The following is a 20,351-nucleotide window of genomic DNA, read 5'->3' on the forward strand; positions in this document are numbered from 1 at the left end:
GATACCAGCAGAATAGCGTGAGAGACTTAAAGCCTAAGTAACATACATCTTCAAATTTCAGATGATCCTAGGGAACTCTCCTTGCTCAGACTACAGAGTAGGACAGAAAAAAACCACCAAAAACTTACACTTAACAACTCACCTCCGCATAATCAGATTGTCAGGCACAGAGTGGGGTGGAAGAAATCCCTTCCACACACAGTCTGGAAGCTGGATTAACACTGAGGGCATGAGAGTTTACCATGGGGAACCTAAGGCCAACAGGAATATCTACACAGCCTCTTACCCTGTTCAAAGCCCCAGCGCGGAGACAAAAAGGTTCATTTCCTTGGGGAGGCAAGAGTGGGGAGCCCAATGCCTAGAGGCATGCAGCAAAAACTGCAGAACATGCAACTAATAGTTCAGATACAGTGCAAGCAGACAGGTATTCAGTGTACCCACAGAGGACCCACAGTATTTCCTCTCACCAACAGAATTCCCTTGTGGTTAGCTATATAGTGCTTTCCAATCTCTCAGAGGGGGAAAACCGCCCCTTTCCAAAAGCATGTTCCTGCAGGTATCACTTATACCTTTCCCCTTAAACATACATCACCCTTACCAGAAATAAGACTACACAATGTAGCATGGCACACACCAAAACCATACAGGCAAAAGCAAGCAGTAGGCAGGCAATTTTATTTGTGAGCCAGAACCACCTTCCTTAAGGGTGCATGTCTAGCTTCTTATCAACTTGTGTTTTCTTCAATCCAGCAAGCTCTAACATAGCTCACAATGCTGACTATTCTCCTTCTCAAAATTCCATACAGCCCACTCCCTACTACCCATGGTACAAAGCACAGGAGACCTGACCAGAAGTGCTGCCAAAAGGAGGTAAGAGTTGCTGTTTCTCAGAGCATGAGCAGAAGATGATTAACAGCACCACTAAGAAGTCAGTTACCATTAGGCACCTCTTTAGGTGGCTGCTTCTGGAAGGCACCTTCATGCTGGAGCAGCTCAGTGATGACAGCTCTGTCATCCATAAGAGACATGGCAAAACCAGAAGGCTGAGTGTGACCACCTCCTTTTAGTAGCATCTTACACAACATCACTTTAAAATCTAAATGTAAATGTAATCTAAAATCTAAATTTAAATGTAACCACACTTCTGCCAAGTATTATGCTACATTTCCACCACTGTTTAAGCTAGACTTAATTTTAAAACAGTTCATTGAGGTTAAGCAGAATTTTATGCAGTAGATACATAAAGCAGAAGAGAACACAGGCTAGGGGACTGAAAGGACAAGACCGTATCTGCAGACACTACAGAACCAGTGCAATTTAAAAATGTAATTATATCAAATACAGTAAGAAGTCTGTTTCTCACCTATCCAGAAGGCCACCTTGTGAAGCCTACAAATTTTAAAGTTTTTAAGATATGTCTTTAAATCCCTCCAAGAGCAAAAAGGTAAATGGTATGGCCTGCCAGGAACATCCAGAACACCCCTCAGTGCCCAGAATTCCCAGCTGTAGGCTGTGGGGAAGGGAAGAAGAGAAAGACAAATTACATTGCAACTATATTAACAGCAGCTCTTAAGAAAACTGTACAAATATCTACAGCAAAAGGCTCATAGTGTAACTATTTATGTTCTATAAAGAAGGCTAAGTAAGTTTCTTTTTAAAGGCTGGTAAGAGACACCCAAAGGTCCCTTTGGGAAAAGCAAATTTAAGGTCATTGCATGCTTCTGTTTAACAACACAACCTCACAAGAATCTTGCAAGATTAAAAATTGTGATTAGAATAACTAAACTCTTTTCTCTGCCTAATCTGCAATACAGCTCTCAAAGAAAACAAGAACATCACAAAACTCCACCTTTCTTCCCTATCCTAAAAAAATCCTCTTCATAGAGAGGCCACACTGTTACCCAAGTCTCACTTCACATGCAGGGGAAGTGAATGGGTGATGAGGTTAACCATGCTTCCTGTCTTACACAAGCTTTGTGTATCCTCATAAACAGCATTTCTGGTACTGGAAATTCTTAAAGAAGCCTGAGGAAAGCCTCAGGGCCCCATTAAATACTTTCACTAATTCTGTTACCGGTAACAAAATTCTTCAATCCTAAATGACTCCACTACTCTTGAGGATGAAAGCACTGGAAAGAACCAAGACTACAGAAACCACTATCTTGTTTATGTTTCCCACAGGAAACACTCACATTGGGGATAATTCTGTGATTTAAAGACTAAACAGAAAATGGTGATTTATGCTCTTTTGCTGAATTCTATCCTGCATCACAGAATTACAAGACTGCTAACACAGAAATCTCAGAACTGAGAAAGCAACTCCAATGTGAGATGAGGAAACAGTTCCCAAGATAAACAGCTGTTCAGTGTTGTTTTCCCAGGCAACACTTCAGAAAAAGCAGGTTCAATTTCCCTCCCAACTCTCATTCTCCAGATTTACACCTATGATAAAAAGAAAGCTTTATACATATATATATCTATATACATACTTATATCTACACACTGAAAAGTTTGTCTCTCAAGCACCTGAAGGACCTGACCAGCCTCCCAAAGCTTCACCCAACAGATCCCAGTGATGCTGCCTGTGAAATTCCAGACATTTTTCAACATCTTACACTATGACACATCTTCCTTTTATTTTGCAACATCTTACACTAGTTGCAAAGGGCAGCAAAAATATTGACCTACAGCATAGAAGACAGAAAGTCTGCTAAAAACACTGAAATTCCTCAAGCATAAGTACCTCACAGGTAAATCATAACACTGCACGTTTCAGAAAATATTTCCTGTTTTCTTTTCAGCTATCCACCACAGCAAATCAACATATACACACATATATACATCCTAAATAACAGACCAAATAATAACCATTGTACCCCATAAATCTGAAGTAGTGATATATTCAGGATTTTCTTACAAATAGACTCCCTTAGGCATACATGATATTGCCTGAAACAATGTGAATAAAATGCAATAGTGTTATTCAGTTTCAGTAACTGGATTATGAGGTAATGTTTATATATCTGGAAGCAGAACTGAGATATTTTCATTGTACAGCTCAACTGAAATGATATAGTATTTCCTAGAGCCATTTAAAAAATATTTAAGCATTTCCAGGATCTCGGCTTGACTATTCTTCCTGCCCAAGATAAATCTCTATGATGGTTTGTTTTAAAAACAATGCATGGAAAACTTTCCCTCCTAAAAGCAAAAAATAAATTACGGGTGCTACAGGAAACCTGAATAAACATCAACACGTTGGCTCAGCAGAATTAGAACAATTGCAAGGAGGTAACTGCTGGAGGAATAGTGAGCTGAGGAGCACCCAACTCTTGAAGTGCGTTACATGGATATAATGAGTCATCCAACAAGAACTGCACCAAGAGAAAAACTTACTAAAAGGTCTCACATACATGAGATATCCTCAAGGAAGTATCTTTGTGCAAATATTTCTTACCTAGGTTTTCCTCTGTCCTAGCCATCAATAATGCCCTTTTCCCACACAGTCCCTCTGTGCTTACTGCATTTTTATTACATGATCTCACCGTGTCTTAATAGCCATGGGAATAAAAAATATGAAGTGCACAATTACTAAATAGGGTAATAAAACAGAACATAGGAAAAGTCCAAATGAGATGCTTACAAATCTGATAGTTTGCAATATTCAAAAGACCGACCAAGGGAATGACCACTGCCAGTCAGACCAAGGGTTTGTGAAAGCCAACATCCTACCTCCAGCAGCTGCCAAGAGCAAGGATCAGGGAAAAACCATAACAACATGACAAGTACATATAATGCCTTCCCTAGCTAAGCTTTCTAGACTCCAGCTGTTTACACCTCAGTAGCTATGTATCAATGATTTCTTCTGTTGCAACTGTTGTAAATACCTGAAAGTCAAGTTTATGTCACAACCAACTGTGTGACTGAAAAGCCGTTCACTATTTGTTGAATTGTTTTATTTTTAAGTACTAAAAATAATTAGAAGAGAAAAAGAGCTGTAACTTGGAGCTGGTAACAATTAAACAACAACTGCAGTATAAACACATTTATTTTCTTTAAATCGTGGGTTTAATGTATAAACCTTCATCTGTATGGATGTAAATTTAGGCATCTAAGCCAAGAACATAAATGAACTTAAAACATACTGTGAACTCCTTTACTTCCCTTAGATATTGACATCATAAGGAAACAGGAGGTAAGCATCAAGTTATACAACTGGCTACAGGTTCTGAAAAGTAACCTGCAGTTAGAGGGAGTCTCTGCCTACTGGGATGGCCTTCGGAGCATGTCCAAGACATTTATGTAGTTTTCTCAACAGAACGATGGTAGCAGGACCAATGTGAATTCAATAAACACAAAAGCACTCAAATTCCCGTGAGAATATTTTCCCTAATACAAGTGATTCATTTTTGGCTTCAGAAATCCAACTCTCAGTGGTGACCAAAAAGAAACTGAAAACTAAAATTCATAATTCCCCTGGAAACTATTAAGAAATCATTCAACGTAAGTATGGCTTTTACAATTCATCTCCACACAGATTGTTGAGATTAAGGTCACCATAAGTTGAAGACATAATGATTAATAAAATTAATGTAAGTATTTTGGTCAACTTGCTGAAAAGAAGCATTTTTTCAAATAAAGCATACTTACTTCTTTTCCCTAAGACAGCATTAGACAGCTACCTGACACAGTTTTGTGACACATGGAACATACTCAGTAACTTGCTGTGATGAATGCTGAGACTCAGAGAGCTTGAACCTGAAAGAGACCCTTTCCCCATTCTTTCAAAGAGCTGTTCAAACTCTTCCCTTATGATTTCTCATATCCTTTAACTGCTTGTCCAAAGATATCTAATATCACATAATAGCACATGCAAAATATATCCAGTAGCACACAACAGCACATGTAAACCAATTCCACATTCAAGGTGCACATTCGGCCTTCCAGACTACCAATTTATATCCAGGGCAATTCTTTCCACGTGATACATAACGCTCACTTTTGTAGTTTATTTATAAATTCAGTTGAAATTTTAATGGCTACTCATCTAAGGGGTGAAGTACCCCTGAACTCAAGCCTATACAATGGGCAAGGGAAAAACAAGGAGACTCTGCTTGTCTCTTTTCTCTCTCTCTGTGAGAGGGAAGATGCACAGATAGAGGGAAATAGGAAGCTGTATCTGGGTTCATGGGCACATAATCACAATAAAGAGCACCAAATGTCACAGTAGAGTCAACATACATAGATGTACCACTGTACATCCACTACACTGTGCCATCTGTTTTCAGACTTGCTGAATACCAGCACAGATATTGGTCCATTCATGAGCCAGTGACACAGAAGGCAACAGCAAAGTCTAGAAACATGGTTGGGAGAAAAGGGCAAGAAAACTTAACTACACAAAATAGTCTTTAAGTAGGAGAAACATTAAATAAGGACCTATTGCGCAAGAGAAATTTATGCTCATGTGTTACTCTTATACTTTCACTTCTTGCCTTTTTAACTCCTACAAGCCATAACATTTTATCTACACACAGAATCTAAATCACTCTTCGAAAAGTTCTATTTAATTTGAAAAAAATAGCTTTTTTCATTTCCTGCCAATCAAGGCCAAAAATAAGCCATTTACCACAAAAAACAGTGAATAAAATTACATTTGGTAAGAAGCAAAAATGGATGGGGAAGCTTTTATTTCAGCTTCACTTGCCACATGGAGGCAGAAAGACCTGGGAAAACTGAGGCACTAGGACCATAACTATCTGTAGTGGAAAAATATGATGGCTGAGTGGGTCTCTTCTACAGAGCAATTTCAAATATTTTAAAGCATAAATGTGTAAACAATGCTAAATTTGGGGTACAGAGATGCAGACAATTTCATGTTCATCTTCATCTTGCAATACAGGAGCTAGTTTGTTCAGCACGTATTTTGGGATTCTCAAGTTAACCCTTCCAAGAATTGCAAGCATAACCACTCACTGAGCACCACCTCTTTCAAAAGCTGCCCAGGAGGCACCAAGATTACACTACCCTGAAGGTCAAAAGCCATCTTCTGATGAGAAGTCAGACACTTTGGGATGCTGGCAGGGCAGCGAGGGAACTGTTTGTCCTGCTGCTCATGTTCACATGTTCCCTGGCTCTGCCAACAGAGAACCTGGGTTTCTATTAGCAGGAGCTTAAGAGCAAAAGCATCTTCTTCCATTTTTCAGTTAGTGCTTTTAACCTTGTTAATACAATAAGCTTTTCCCTCACATTAAGGAGATTTTCTATTAAAATTTGTGTATTTTCATTTATAGTGGACTATGTTAAATATTTTATTCCATATTATATTCAATATAGCATTGAATATAAACATTTCCCCCTTTATAATCAGGATATAAGCAAAAGGGATCCTTCTTCTCAGCCCTGAGTGGAGTCCTTTTCCCCACCCTTCTGACAAGAAGCACAGATTTTCCTCCTGCTGGCAAAAAGTCTAATAATCCATTTCCTGCTACTTCCGTGGTAAACAGAAAAGTCTTCTCCCATGAGCATCTGATCCCATGCAAAACCAACAAGATTAAAGGTGAGGTAAAGAGTCTTTGCTTCATGAGAATGTTTACTACACATAAATTTAGATTTTGTAAATACTACTCTTATCTTAGACTCACAAAACGTAACAGTAATAAGACATAAAGGAAAAAATCCAGTAATGGAAGTACAGAGGCAAATGTGGTTGGGAACCAGCTAAGGTTGCTCTGAGCTCCATAAACATGAGCCCAAGCTGGCACGTAAAGCAGCCTGTTTGAAGCAGCACAGAATTGCATAAAAGCCAGCATTTACCAAACCTCGGTGCCTAAATTTAAGGACAGAACAAGTTTCCACAAATTCTAAGGCACTAAACAACCCAAACTGACAGCAACACCAAAGCATGCACCTGATTAAATTATCTGCATCCCAATGTAAGGCATAGAATCTGGTAACTTCTATGTCAAGTCAAAATCTTACTTCAAGTCAAAATCTTACTTTTGACATCAAGTCAAAATTTTAAACTGTTTTTTCTAAAAAACAGGGACATTGTTGGAACTGTCTTTGTACTAAAGGAAATATAATCTGCCTGTTATTTTCAGGTATTCATATGATATTTATCTGGGTCATTGTGCAAAGCATTTAAACCACTCATCTGTAGGACCCTGTGGCACCTGTTTACTATAAGAAGTGTGCTACACTTAGGATGCTAAATGTAAATTTAGTTCTGCTCCTGTCCCTGACTGGACACACAGACAATGTGCAGGAAAGAAAGCTGGGCATGACATCTACTGATAGACTTTAGCTTCTATTAACACATGACCTGAGGGTCTACAAGGACATTCTTGTAAAAGTCATCTACGAGTTTGCTTAGAGTAGGGACTTAAGGGCCTGCAACTTATATAAAAAAAAAAGATGCAAACTGGGAGGGGAAGAGACAGGTAACCTCCCCAGAGTTACACAGCAGCTAATACTACAAATTGATTTTGCATCTTTTTGAACCTTGCTCAATGTCCCATGCCCATGCAAGAGATGCTGTCCTTGTGAATTTTTAAAAGAGAACGCTCACAAGATGACAGAGGAAAGCGGATTAAATACAAATGTCAAGGACATTCCTGAAAGCCTCTTGAAGCTTTCCACTTGTTTAGCAGACAGCACTTAGAACTAACACAAAACATTCTCAATATAAAGCATCTTATTCAGCAAAGCCTGAGTCTTCTTTAACACAAAATTACTTGTTTCTTAGCACAATCACTTTAGCTACTTCTGCTTTATCCTTCATAATGCATCCTCTGTTTTAGGTGCCATTATCCATTTCCCCTTCTCAGAATCCTAAACTGCAACATTCTGCCAACATCAACATAAATGCATTTCTCCAAATGGAACGCAAGTCACCAGACATTAACACATGACCAAAACTTCCTCCAGTCTTTAGCCACCATTACAGAGAACCTGAATAGCAATAAAGAAGCAGCAACTTTTCCCCACACTGCTTATAAATGTTGTGACAGGCATGCCTCTAGATGTCTGCAATGCACTAAGGCTACAGTTATCTAGTACTGAGTGGAGACAAGATACAATTCTCCTCTTCAACAGAACAGGAAACATCCTCGAGGCAAAGATGTTTTACAAACCTATTTCCTATCCCCTCCCAAGAGTAAGTGAGCTTTGGTTCCTCTTGTACATCAGAGCTCAGAGATGATTAGAGACTTGCTAAATTAACAAAGACAAGTTTTTAGGAAAGCAATGTCACTTACTTCTTAAAAATCACCAATCGTGAATTCCAAATGATAAAAATTATGGACTGAAAAAACATTGGTTTATTTACCAAGATGATATGGTTTAGCCAGCTTACCCTTTCTTAGCTAGCCTTACCCTATGAGATAATACTATTTAAGCTGTGCTTTATTTGAAATCAAAAAAACCTCAGGTCTAGACACACATATGTTTCAAATATGCTTGTTTTCATCAACACTGTCCCTGAACTTGATGCTGGAAGCTCAAATGCTGTGCAATTTGCAACCGAGTACCCAAGAACAGTTTACTACTACAAATCAGAATTATAATTCAAGTTTCCACTACTACTCAAAAGAAAAAAAAATCACCACTTAAACATCAGGGATACAGCAAGGAAAAACATTCTGGATACATACTTCAGCATGTGTTTCATTTTTTATACATACTTGAAAAATCATAAAGCCTTGTGAAAAAGGCAGAATAAAGAGTTCTGTATTTTAATCAATATTGAAATAAGCCCTGTAAGCTCACCGAGCAAAATAGCCTTGTCGCCGTTCCTTCTTCTCTTCCTTGGTCTCCATTATTTACAGTCAAATGGGCAAGGTGAGCAGCCAAGCGTGATGCCCTTCTTCCCGTCAGAATCTCATATCCAGGCAGGTCCTCCTGCATATAACAGTTAAAAACAGGAAGTTCATAAATCAACATGTCAACAACACCTACAAAACCCAACAGGTTGTGGAAATACAACTGACCCAGTGACAAAGCGAAGTAAAACTTTAACCAACGTTTGCAGTGCAGTACCCTTTTAATATACAATGAGACAAACCAATAAATGCACTCAGGCCAGTTTCTCAGCAGTGGAAGAAAAGCAGGTAACCCAAAGAGCAGCATCAAGTTTTAAAGCTCTGGAAATATTAAATCACTTTCAAGTTTATACCAAAACATCTTCCAGGTCTCATGTGTTTCTCAGGCAGATCAAGAGAAGCTTTGGAAATACATAGCACAAACAGAATAACCAGTGAGACATACAATGCTCACTTTGAATTTAAATTTTAAATTACTAAAAATACTGTAAGATTGTGAGACATTTGAAAGTTTTAAAACAATGTAAAGGAAGAAAGAGTGGTCTACATTCTGTACAAGGTTTGACTGTTGTGACCAATATACCAGTTCAAGCAACCATGACAACAGGGAGAAACAAGATGGACCCTCTGGCTCTCCGGATGAAATGTAATCACCTTGAAATAGCTAGGACTAGGGAAGGTTACCTAGGTTATCTGAGAAGTTAAAAAAAAAAAAAAAAAAAAAAAAAAAAAGGAAGACCACTAATACTGGTTTTTGACACAAAAATCATCACCTCTTGGCAGAATGCAATACCAAGGCACTTGGACAGAATTTCCAATCTGCCTTATAATTACCATAATTAACAACCTGCCACATCACTGTCCAAGACCATTGCCAAGATGTTTTATCATTTCCGCCTCTTCAACATACACTTAACTTACTGTGATGGCTTGTGCACATGCACAAAGTAAGTTAACTTAAGTTTTTAATCAGCATTTCATAATAAACTCAAACCAGAAGTTACTACTAAACAATTTAGTCTAATGGGCTGTATAACAAAGAAATGGAAGCCACATAAATTATGATTCACAGCAAAAGAAGAAAAAAATCCTCTGGGACCTAATCAGTTCCCATTATTTTTCCCTGCATTAAAAGATCACAAGCTACAAACTGCCAGATGTCAACAAAAGAGATGATGCAGCAAAGACAGACTAATCTACTTGAAATGCCGAATAACAAATCATGCTAGAGTCTATCAGAAATACTTGCCACAATTTTACCTCCTTATTTATGGATGATTAGTCCACAGCATATGAAGCCCACTGCTCCAAAATGCACTTTTTCTAGCCCATTAGTTTTGAATACATCCAGTGCGTCAGAAAGAATCAAGCTGGTTTCATTTTTACACAGCAGGTAGTTTTACAGTAATGGGTACTCTTTAAATGGCAAGTATCTGACATCTTCAGCTTTATGAAGAGAATAGTATTTTACCTCTGCAAGGTAACACATGATGCAGTCTTCAGCTGGACACAGAAACCTACATGACAGAAGTGTAACAGCAGCATCAGAACAACTGGCCTGCTCAGGTGTTCAGTCTGTATGAAGGTACCACATACTTCCTGAGAATTCTGATGCATCTCTACCTACCCTGTTGGGGCAGGTTCTTAGAGCTTCAGAGGATGAGAACTGATGGCTTCATTTGCACTGCCTTTAGAGTTACAGTGTTTCCAAGTATACAACTACAACCTCTACAGTGAATTACAGAAAGAGTTGAAAGAAAGAGGAACCACTTTTCCCCCTTGACCTGCCTTACCTTCACTACATTGTGATGTGGCATGAGGGCACTGACAGGCCAGAGCCGAGTCTCACACTGTCACCAAGAACTACTGATTACCCCAAAGCATCAACACAGTATTAAACCCATGACCACAACCACAGCAGGACCCATGGGAATGAGAAGAGGGAAGAGTTCCTCATCTCACTGAAACAAGATCAGCCGGAATAAACAAAGGCAAGAGAGGTCTGTTCTCACTGCCTAATCCCATGCAAGAGTCAGCAGTATGCTCTATCCATTCATTCTCTTCCTCTCCCATGATCTAACATCCCCAGCCAGGGAAGTAACTGTCCAGCGCCACGCTGGCAGATGAAGAGAGCACTACTACTCAGGGAGCCAGCAGGAGAAACCCCTGCCTGCCCACAGCCCTGTCAGGCCCAGTACCAGAGCAGCTACTTCAGCAAAAAAGGGGCACAAAAAAGGAGAAAGAAGGTTAAGCCTGGACCTAACCACAGACGCTGCAGGAAGTGCCAGCACCAAACCAGAGAGACACTGTGTGAGGGTTGCTGTTTGCTCTCATCAGTGCTAAACAAAACCAGCAATGCCAACATGGGTATGGAGCCTGTTCTTCTCACATCAAATGAATGCAACTCCAAGTCCTTTCACACGGTGAGGAATAAATAAATAAAGAATTTTAAAAAATTAAATAATTATATTCATAACAGATGGGCACTCAGAAAATTGGAATATCCACCAACCAGACACAGCAAAGGCATTCAGGTTTGTTTTTTTTTCCTTTTGCTAATACAAATATACAGCAATATAATATGCAGTCACCAATTAAAGTAAATTTTCATAATGGCATAATTTAATGTCAGATCCCACTCTGTTGACCTAAAACTTACTTAGCTTACCTTCTTAGAAGAAATAACAGTGTTGCTCTAGAAAGGCATAATAAAGTCTGAAAATTATAATTTGAAAACAGTACTAGAAATAGTAAACTGATTGCTGACTTCTTAAGTTCTGAGTTTACTTGTGCTGTTGGGAATTTTTACTAACTACTAATTGCCTTAAAGGTGAAAAAAAAAGAGAAAACCTGACAGCTAGGAGGAACATAGCTCTGCAGTAATTGCTTTCTCAGACGTCCTTTTCAATTCCAGTTTTTTAAGCAGTAACAGCACAGAAAACACATTTACTTTATAGGATGTCACTAACAATTTAAAATTACATCAAAAAAGGCAAACCTACTCCACACTTCTCCCCTATCTGTCCTTTGATATTTTACAAGAAAAAAAAAATTCAAGGTATTCTTTATCACCTGCTTAAAATGTTAAGGCTATATTATTAAAATGAATCTTGATTTCCTGGCAGCTCCTTTCTGGTACAGATGAATACTGAATCAGCAGACAATTAAAAATGTACGTATTTGGGGGATATTTATATGCCGAGAAACAGACAACTTACTCATATATCATGAGTTCAGTCCAAACTCAAATGATGACAAAGCTGATTTTATATAAATTTCAGGCCCAGTTTAACCTTTTCTACACACTGGAACAGAAGTACACTGTGAAAAGCTTATATCACATATCTACAGCAATGCTAATTCTTTTATCAGGCATTTTCAAGGCAAACCAAACAATGCTTTTCAGTAAGAAGCCTGTTAAAAAACTGCCATTCTCCAAATGTAGGCTGTGTCAGTACCTGATAATTATATAAAGAAAAAAATACATAAACATATACTCTTCTTTCTTATTTTAGTCCTACTGCTCTGGATATTTTAATTTATATTTACTCATTTCTGGATACTTGCTTTGTCTAGCTAGTCTTGCTGCCAGGGAGTTCTGGGGATGTTAATGAAAATATGTAATTAGGATGGGAATGCTCCAACAAGGCTACAAAAAAAAAAAAAAATTAAAATGTTATAATCACAGGAACAGACTGAACTCCTGACCATGGATGCCCACATACCCACACCACCTCAACTGTCACCACATTCTCAAGACCTTCAGAACCTGCTTCCAGGTCCTGCTGTTCTCTATGGAACCTGGCACTGCAGGACAACAGCCTCCTGCACTGGTACACTCAAAGTAGCAACAGAAGATGCTCTAAGTGCAAGCATAAACAAAGGGAATAGAAGATTAAAAATAAGTTAGTATGTGAAGAGAGCACCCTTTAAAGACTTTGATAAATTTACAATTTTTCAAAATTCTTTTTCTCCCTTTTCCTTCCCTTCTCATGCATAAAGAATAAAGTACCCTGCGACTTGCAGGTTAAGTAGTCCACATTTCCATGAAACAAGAAAAAGACCTGTTTGCTGTGCTCAGGGCTAAGCACCCAGAAATCCTGTCTGCTGGCTCTAAAGCATCAACAAGCAATCCTTCAGTTGTGGGCATTACTTTCCAAAACTGTGCACATGAACATCAGTACATCCAACAGCACAGCAATGAAGAAGCCAATGAAGCATCTGATTATTTTTAGAACACTCAGGGGACTTGATAGCTTTTCTCTGGCCATCTGTGCCCACTGCAAGTCCTGGAAAAACATACAGAGAAAAAGAACCATTCAAGATCATGCAATTCTCTAGACATATTTTTCATGATCCTGTAGAATCAGTATCTCTCAAGCTCTCATGAGGCAGGAAAATTATGTAATTCCCTGCTTTGCAAATGGCGAGCTGAACTGTAAGGATTACCTCCACATGCTCAAATGAGAGTGGAAGAGCAATATGTGCAAGTATCCTCCCAGTAGCTTTAATCCAGCCTCAATTAATCAACAGCAGCAATGAGAATGAGGAAGGAGATTACTTTGACAAGGAGATAGTTATTATTTTCTGTGAAACTTAAACTGACTAACTTTGGAAACCAATAGCAAAGCCTTGATTTTATCTGGCTCTGCAGGCATATACATAAGAATCATAGCTCAGATCCACAAAAGAAAATAAAAAGCCTAACTCCTCTGAGGATCCAGGCTCACTCAGTTCCTTCAGCAAGGAGCAAGTATGTAAAAAAAAAGAAGTTTACTGACTTTAGGAAAACCAAGTCAAGGGTAGTGTATTCCATACCTTAGCAGGAGCCTCATAAAGCAAGAGACAGTGGAGACAATCATGCTGTGAAAAACAAGCAGGGAAGGTGAGAGGTCTACACACAAATTTTCCAGTTAGGAAGGCAGAGCAGATGAAGACACAAGACTCCCAGTGAGACAGCCAAGCAAACATGGCCGCAGCAAGGATGCAACAGGAGACCCCACTGTGCTGAGGGAACAGGATGCTGCCCAGACACACCACATAGCTCTCATCTGCTCCCTGGTACAGCATCCCACACAGCAGTAATTTTTTATTTTGCTTCTCTATTATATGTCCGCTCCTGAGACTACAAGCACCACACACATTTGTTCACAGCACTGCACACTTCCTATCACCTGCTGTAGTACCAACATTCAAAACTGGTCATATTCAGACATGAAGCATTACTTATGATCTGGCTTAGGTCTGCAACTCTGCAACAGTGTCTTCTTATGAATAACAAGTCTTCTGGGTACATGTGCCAATTCTGATCCCTACACGAAACAGATACAGTGTGAGAGATGACAAGGGTTACATCAATAAGGCCAGTACTAAGACCAAAAAAAACCCAAAAGGTATGTTTGTAGTACCTCAAGAGCAACATTAAAAATATATCTCAAGTTGGAAGAGTAAGAAATTGTAGAACAAATCACAGATAGAAAGGGAAGGAATTTCAGTGTATTAGATCTAAGATTGAACCCTTGGGGGTTGCTAGCTGTGCCTCTGAAAAGCCCAAAGCAGTTCCCAGAGCACTGTGCAAATAAATAAAAACACACATCATCCTTAAACATAAGGCAACAGAAACAGTTTAACATGGAAGAGGAGATTCAATTTGCTACCGGTCATATAAATGCCTATTATTAAGCTTCACAAGCCAAAACACTAATAATAACCCTTCCATTCTTTTCTACAGACCTCCCATTTTTAAAACCAGGAAAGTATATGCACACTTCCACTTTATGAGAAATGCTAAACTTTGCAGCATTTCATTAATGCCTCACTGACTGGACTAACCAGGCTGAGTTCTACTGCTTTTAGGTTCTGCTACGATATTTTACTAGGTGTAATAGAAAAGATGAAAATTTCTATATAAACACTATAACATTACAAGATGAAACGTAACAGAAATGCACAGCCAGCAAAGAGGAGAGTAAGCTACACCTTTTTTTATTCTTTTCTTTAGGCAGAATGACCTAGGAAAAAGTCAGATTGGAAGCTTTCAGAAAAGCACCTAGTACAAGGAAGTAAAATACAGCACAGACTTAATACATTCAGTAGAATGGACAAAAAAAGGTTTATTCTAAAGCTATCAGAAATATGGAATTATTTTAATTCAATTATATAGTTACATTATAGTTATAATGTATAGTGTACCATTAATTCTAAAACATTAATAAGCTCTATAAAGAAGTTCCAGTCCATGACACATAACTGGAGGATGCTAAACAAACCCAGGAGAGCTACTCCACCTGAGGCTCATTCAACTCTTGCTCAGGTGAATAACCTTTCTTAATGCTTTCCATCTTTGAAGTATTACTCCTGCCATGTTTCTTGTGACAAGAGTGCACTCTTAAAATTCACAAAAAACAAAAATACAAAAATTAGGAGATGGAAAAATAAGTGTGTAAGCAGAAGCAATTCCTTCTGACTTCTTGTTCATATTAAACATGGAACAGTCACAATTTCTGTGTCTCCAAAAAGAGAGAAACAAGGAGATTCAATGTGGCTGTTTGCATGCAGGGCTGACAAGGATAGTGAAGATAAGATCTGGAGATAAGAGAGGCAAAGAAAACAAACACCCTCGCTCTTGAGGAACAGGGAACAATATTTAGGCAGTTATTATCCCCCCTACAGTGGTGCAGTAAACCAAAAGTTCAAGCATTTTCATTCCCTAATAATGAAGTAAGAACAGGCTAAGCTTAGATCACCTTCAGTGCCCCCTCTGGATTTCAAACAATCTGTCCACATGAACAAAGTTAAAATAAAATAAATGACAATTAATGTAGCAGAAACATTCCTGATTCAGAAACAGAACAATAACAAAACTTGATTCAGCTCCAAAGAACTCTCCAGACAAATTATTCCTCTCTTACTTGGGAAGAGGCTTTAACCCACTAACTAAGGCTGTCATGTTTCACACAGAGTAAGAGGCAGCAAATGCACTTCCATAAATTCCACATCACCAGTCAGGTTATCATGAGACAAAAACATTGAGATTTAATCTTCCCTCATTGGCAGCTGAACATCACCAGATGCATTTTCCATACAGAACAATGCATTTTACTGTTTAACTCAGCTTCAGTTGCTAGACAGAAACTGGTTACAAAACACAGCATAAACTATTAACAGGTATAGTACTATGCTATTCCAAAAGTAAAAGTGCAGTGCTGTTGTAAATCAGGCCACCTGGAAAGATTTTCATTTTTAGGTCAACAAGAATATTGCTGTGGATGTTTTAAAATAATTAATACCTTCATCTTACTGTATCTCCTGTTTCAACCTACCCCAATTGAATTAAGCATCAAATCCAAGCCCTCTGACCCCACAGCTTTTCACACTCACATTGTACAGGCATACACAGTATTGCCCTCTACAACCACCAGAAAGAAAGAGGTGTGGAGGTGGCAGCCTCTTCCTCCAGGCAACGTGTAATAGGACACAAGGAAAGGACTTAAACTGTGCCAGGGGAGGTTCAGGGTAGATATTAGGAAATATTTCTTCGCTAGAATAGTGGTTAAGGATTGGATTGTAGTCCCCAAGGAAGTGGTGGAGTCACCATTCCTGGAAGTGTTCAAAAATGAGCAGACATAGCACTTTACAATACAGATTTGGTGGGAGATTGGATATGATGATCTTAGAGGTCTTTTCCAACCTTAATGACTCTGTGATTATATGAACCACAGAAAGAGGAAGTTTACCACACCCTGAGAGGGTAAGATGGATATCACCATTCCCTTACCTCTCTGCCTGGAACATGTACGCACACACACAAAAGACTTTTCATATATGTGCTCCCCAGCATTCAACTAAAACACCAAGTACTTGCAGTTTTCTAAACTACAAAAGACTAATGAACATTCAACATATCAACTATCATTTAGACAATCCCCTTAGCACTACCTTTCCATTCTGTCAGTCAACACTATCCTGTTCCTTGCTCATAACAACCAGTTTCACGATCTGTTTAATATTTCAAAGAAAGCCTTGCATATCTGTTTTGATAAGGTAAAGAAAGATACAAGTAACCACATCACACCCAGACCCAATGAATTACAGGTTCTCTACCAGGTTTATAAGGGCCATGATCAAGTCCTCCTTAGATTCCCCTCTTCCCATACTCAGAATGCTGCTAAAGGCCACTGGATCCACAGTGTCACATACTCCAGGTCTGGCCACACTCCAGAGTTCCTTCTGTGAATAAGCTTACACAGGCCACAAAGTGGGATTTGCACTGGCATAACAGCAGCATCACAGCAGACAGATGAACAGCAAGTATCCTTTGGTGATCAAGGGGACCCTGACCAGTCAAAGTGCCAAGACAAAGAATTTGGGGGCTTTCCCCTTCCATGAAGAAATCAAATGTCAGTTTCAGTTTTTTCTCCCTTTTGCCCACTTCAGCTGCTTGGTAACACTCCTCCACCCAAAATTACCACACCGATGACTCGCAGCAGACTCAGCAGAAGTGGCTCTGTATCTGCATTTCAGTTTAGATCCCACCACGCCAGCTCACACCCCCTTCCAGCAGGCTTTGCTGCACACAGCTGAATTACAAGCACATCCTCCCATCAGACAGACCTGCGGCAGAAAGCCTGGGCAGAAAACTGTAAGTGTGACTCCCTGAGCTGCAACTTTGTTCTGTGGGCATTAGCAAGCACACATGAGGAAAGATGAGTGCCAGCATCCATGGGATGACAAATAGACTACAAAAGACAAACACATGACCTCAGCTTCACAGCAAACTTGCTCTCTTCTCAGCTCTTTTCTCACCAACACAAGAAAGACATTTATATGAAATGTAAATAAAGCTGAGGTAAAGCTAAAAAAGACTGGTGTTTGAAGACTAAAAAAATCACAAAGATGTGGCTTGATGCTTGGCATATCTATATTGTCAATCATAGGTACCATAAATTGCCTTCTGTTTACAAGTATTAATTAGTTTAGGTCCCAAAGGTTTGTATTAAATATTCCCATTGTATTCAATGGGACTTGATTAACATATTCTTAATGCTTTACAGGACAAGACCAGGCAACAAGAAGCCCATGATGAACAAATCCGTCAGTCTAACAGAAAGCACTAGAAATGGTCAGCTTTTTACATCATGCACACTTCCAGCAATATACATAATCATGCTGTGAAAATTACTGGAAACTCCTCTTTTAAAAAGTACCCCATTATTTTCAGGTGTTTAGAAAAAGAACTTCAACTCAACAAGAACCTCAAATCAACCCAGAGACACTGCATTGTGAAAGGTAAGTATTAAAACACTTCATTCCTTCAAAAGAGCTGCTTGAAGATAAAATTATTGTTTTTAAATTTCAGCTCAACATCTTTTTCTACAATTGACCCTGATTCATGCAAATTCCAGGTCACTGCTTCATTTCTGTCATCTGCTTCACAACTGAGAAGCAAAGAAGCTGGGGGGGGGGGGGTGGTAGAAAGAAGTCTAGCAGTAATGCAATGCAAATGTTTTCCTATCTGAAACACTGTTAACAGAACCAAAATGCCAGGTTTCCACAGCAACCTGAACTGCGTCACATGCTTACAGAGTATATTAAGTAATGTTACACATTTTAACTAACACAAAATCCTGTACATTTCTAATATACAAAATTAACACTGGACATCTTCACTATTTACTTTTCAATTGCTTAACCTGCAAAATTTATTGCAGTCTGTCGAGTGTGACCTTGATTTACACCTATGCAACTTCATAACTGCTCTAAAGCTGGCAGTGTAAGGTGCATGAAAATTACAATGATCAACAATAAATCAAACTCTCTTCACACTGCATAGACTGAATCCTGTTTTTAAAAGCTGCGATGTTTCTAATTATTTCCTTCTTCCTTGCAAAATCCCTTTAGGCATTGTGTAACAGAAGATTATTTAGTTGTCTTGCCCTTCTGAAACATCCTGAAAACTTCTATTATCTTACCTTTTTTCTTTCCTCCACCTCCAGATTCCTATAAACACTACAAACAGTTGCTGACCTTGTACCAAGTCACCTTGCACTATATGCAGTGCAAAACTCCCCTCTCAAATGGAATTCCCCTTGCTATACACCAGAGCACAGTCACATTTACTTACTAATTAGAGAGACTCTTTGAAGAGCTGCTTGCTCCTTCAGAAGCAGAAACAGAAAAGTTGTTTATATTTTTCTGTGTTCTAACCATTCGTGCACAGCTAACTCCTCAAAATTATTCAAGTAAGTAAAGTTACCTATGTCTATATATGCAAAAAAGATAGAACAATGTTATGATTCATTCCTTCATTCCTTCAGCATATATAATTGAGCTTTTACTTGCTCAACTCTGCATGTGTTCAATCAGTGAGATGGTTCAGGGCTTAACTGAACAACAGAAAAGTTAAAAATACACCTAAATTAAGCTTGAGTATTGTTGCATAAAAACCAGATGAGTAGAAGTTTTCTGGTGAAGCAGTAGCAGTATATATTTCACTTTCAGATTACTCAAGTGTTTTAAACATTATTATAGAAGTGAGGTTTTCTTGCTGAACAAAACAAACTAATTTTCAAACTAAAATTCAAACATCTTACACTGATAGTATCAACAAAGTAACTCAGCATTCCGAAGCTAGGTATTTCCTTTTGATGGAGGGGAAAAAAACAAACACCACAAAGTCAGAAAAATGACAAATAGCTCCAATGTTGCATTTTCATGAAATTTTCACGAAAACTACTTCAGCCAGATGCCACAACAGACACTCCGAGCTCTCTACTCCTGTACTAAGTGTATTCAGAGGGACTACTCAAACAGATTATGTCTGTGACACCTAAGCACACGTGCACAGCTGGGGCCAAAGATGAAAGATGCTAAATTTCCGTGCACCGCAGGTTATACCTGACACAGCTGCTAACCTTTCAAACAAAACTTTGTATTCTCTTGTTTACAGCTACATCAATATAACTGCTTGCCTTTCTCAAGTTGAAGCCAGCCAAAGCAGTTAATGCATTAACAAGTTTTAGATTTAGCATTGCTTTTTTCCATGTTAAAACACCTATTTTTGAGGGGCCATAATCCTTTCATTTTGGTATTAAAACTTAAAATTTGTCTTTGAAAATCTGTTAAAACTGTGTAAACACCTACACTTTAAAAAAAAAAATACAAAAAGCAGTTTACACCTACCTCAGCAGGGTGGATTAGTGATTTAGTAGTTAAAAAAGTAGTAGTTAAAAAAGACTGACACATTACTAGTGGAAAGGATATTACCTCAGAGCTAGATTCATAGAATCAAGGATCATTTAGGTTGAAAAGGACCTTTAAGATCATCAAGTTTAACCATAAACCTCTTCATGTTCTTGCCAATAATTATGAAAGGGCCTAGCATTAAAACTCATACATCCAAACACACGGCCAGGTTGATGTCATGAACAGGTCTAGCTTCCACAAGTCAAAGAGCAGAGATATCTGCATGCTGGACTCAGGGAAGTAAAAAAAAGGGGCAAAAGATAAGTGAGAAGAAGCAGGAAGGGA

General features: G+C 38.7%; 1 protein-coding gene across 3 annotated transcripts in view; it reads right to left on the bottom strand.

Moving 5' to 3' along the window:
* NCOA7 (nuclear receptor coactivator 7) overlaps window positions 1-20,351 on the bottom strand; it is an 81,557-nt gene that overhangs the window by 49,809 nt on the left and 11,397 nt on the right. For all 3 annotated transcript variants that reach the window (XM_088053175.1, XM_005518334.3, XM_005518333.3), the window contains exon 2: window positions 8,770-8,901. In XM_088053175.1, the coding sequence (XP_087909301.1) occupies window positions 8,770-8,819 (50 nt within the window). In that variant the 5' untranslated portion in view covers window positions 8,820-8,901. The remainder of the gene's footprint in view (window positions 1-8,769; window positions 8,902-20,351) is intronic.

Source organism: Pseudopodoces humilis, chromosome 3 (genome assembly GCF_049639895.1).
Source record: "Pseudopodoces humilis isolate 2021_Gansu_Grassland_sample_001 chromosome 3, ASM4963989v1, whole genome shotgun sequence".
Lineage (NCBI taxonomy): Eukaryota > Metazoa > Chordata > Aves > Passeriformes > Paridae > Pseudopodoces > Pseudopodoces humilis.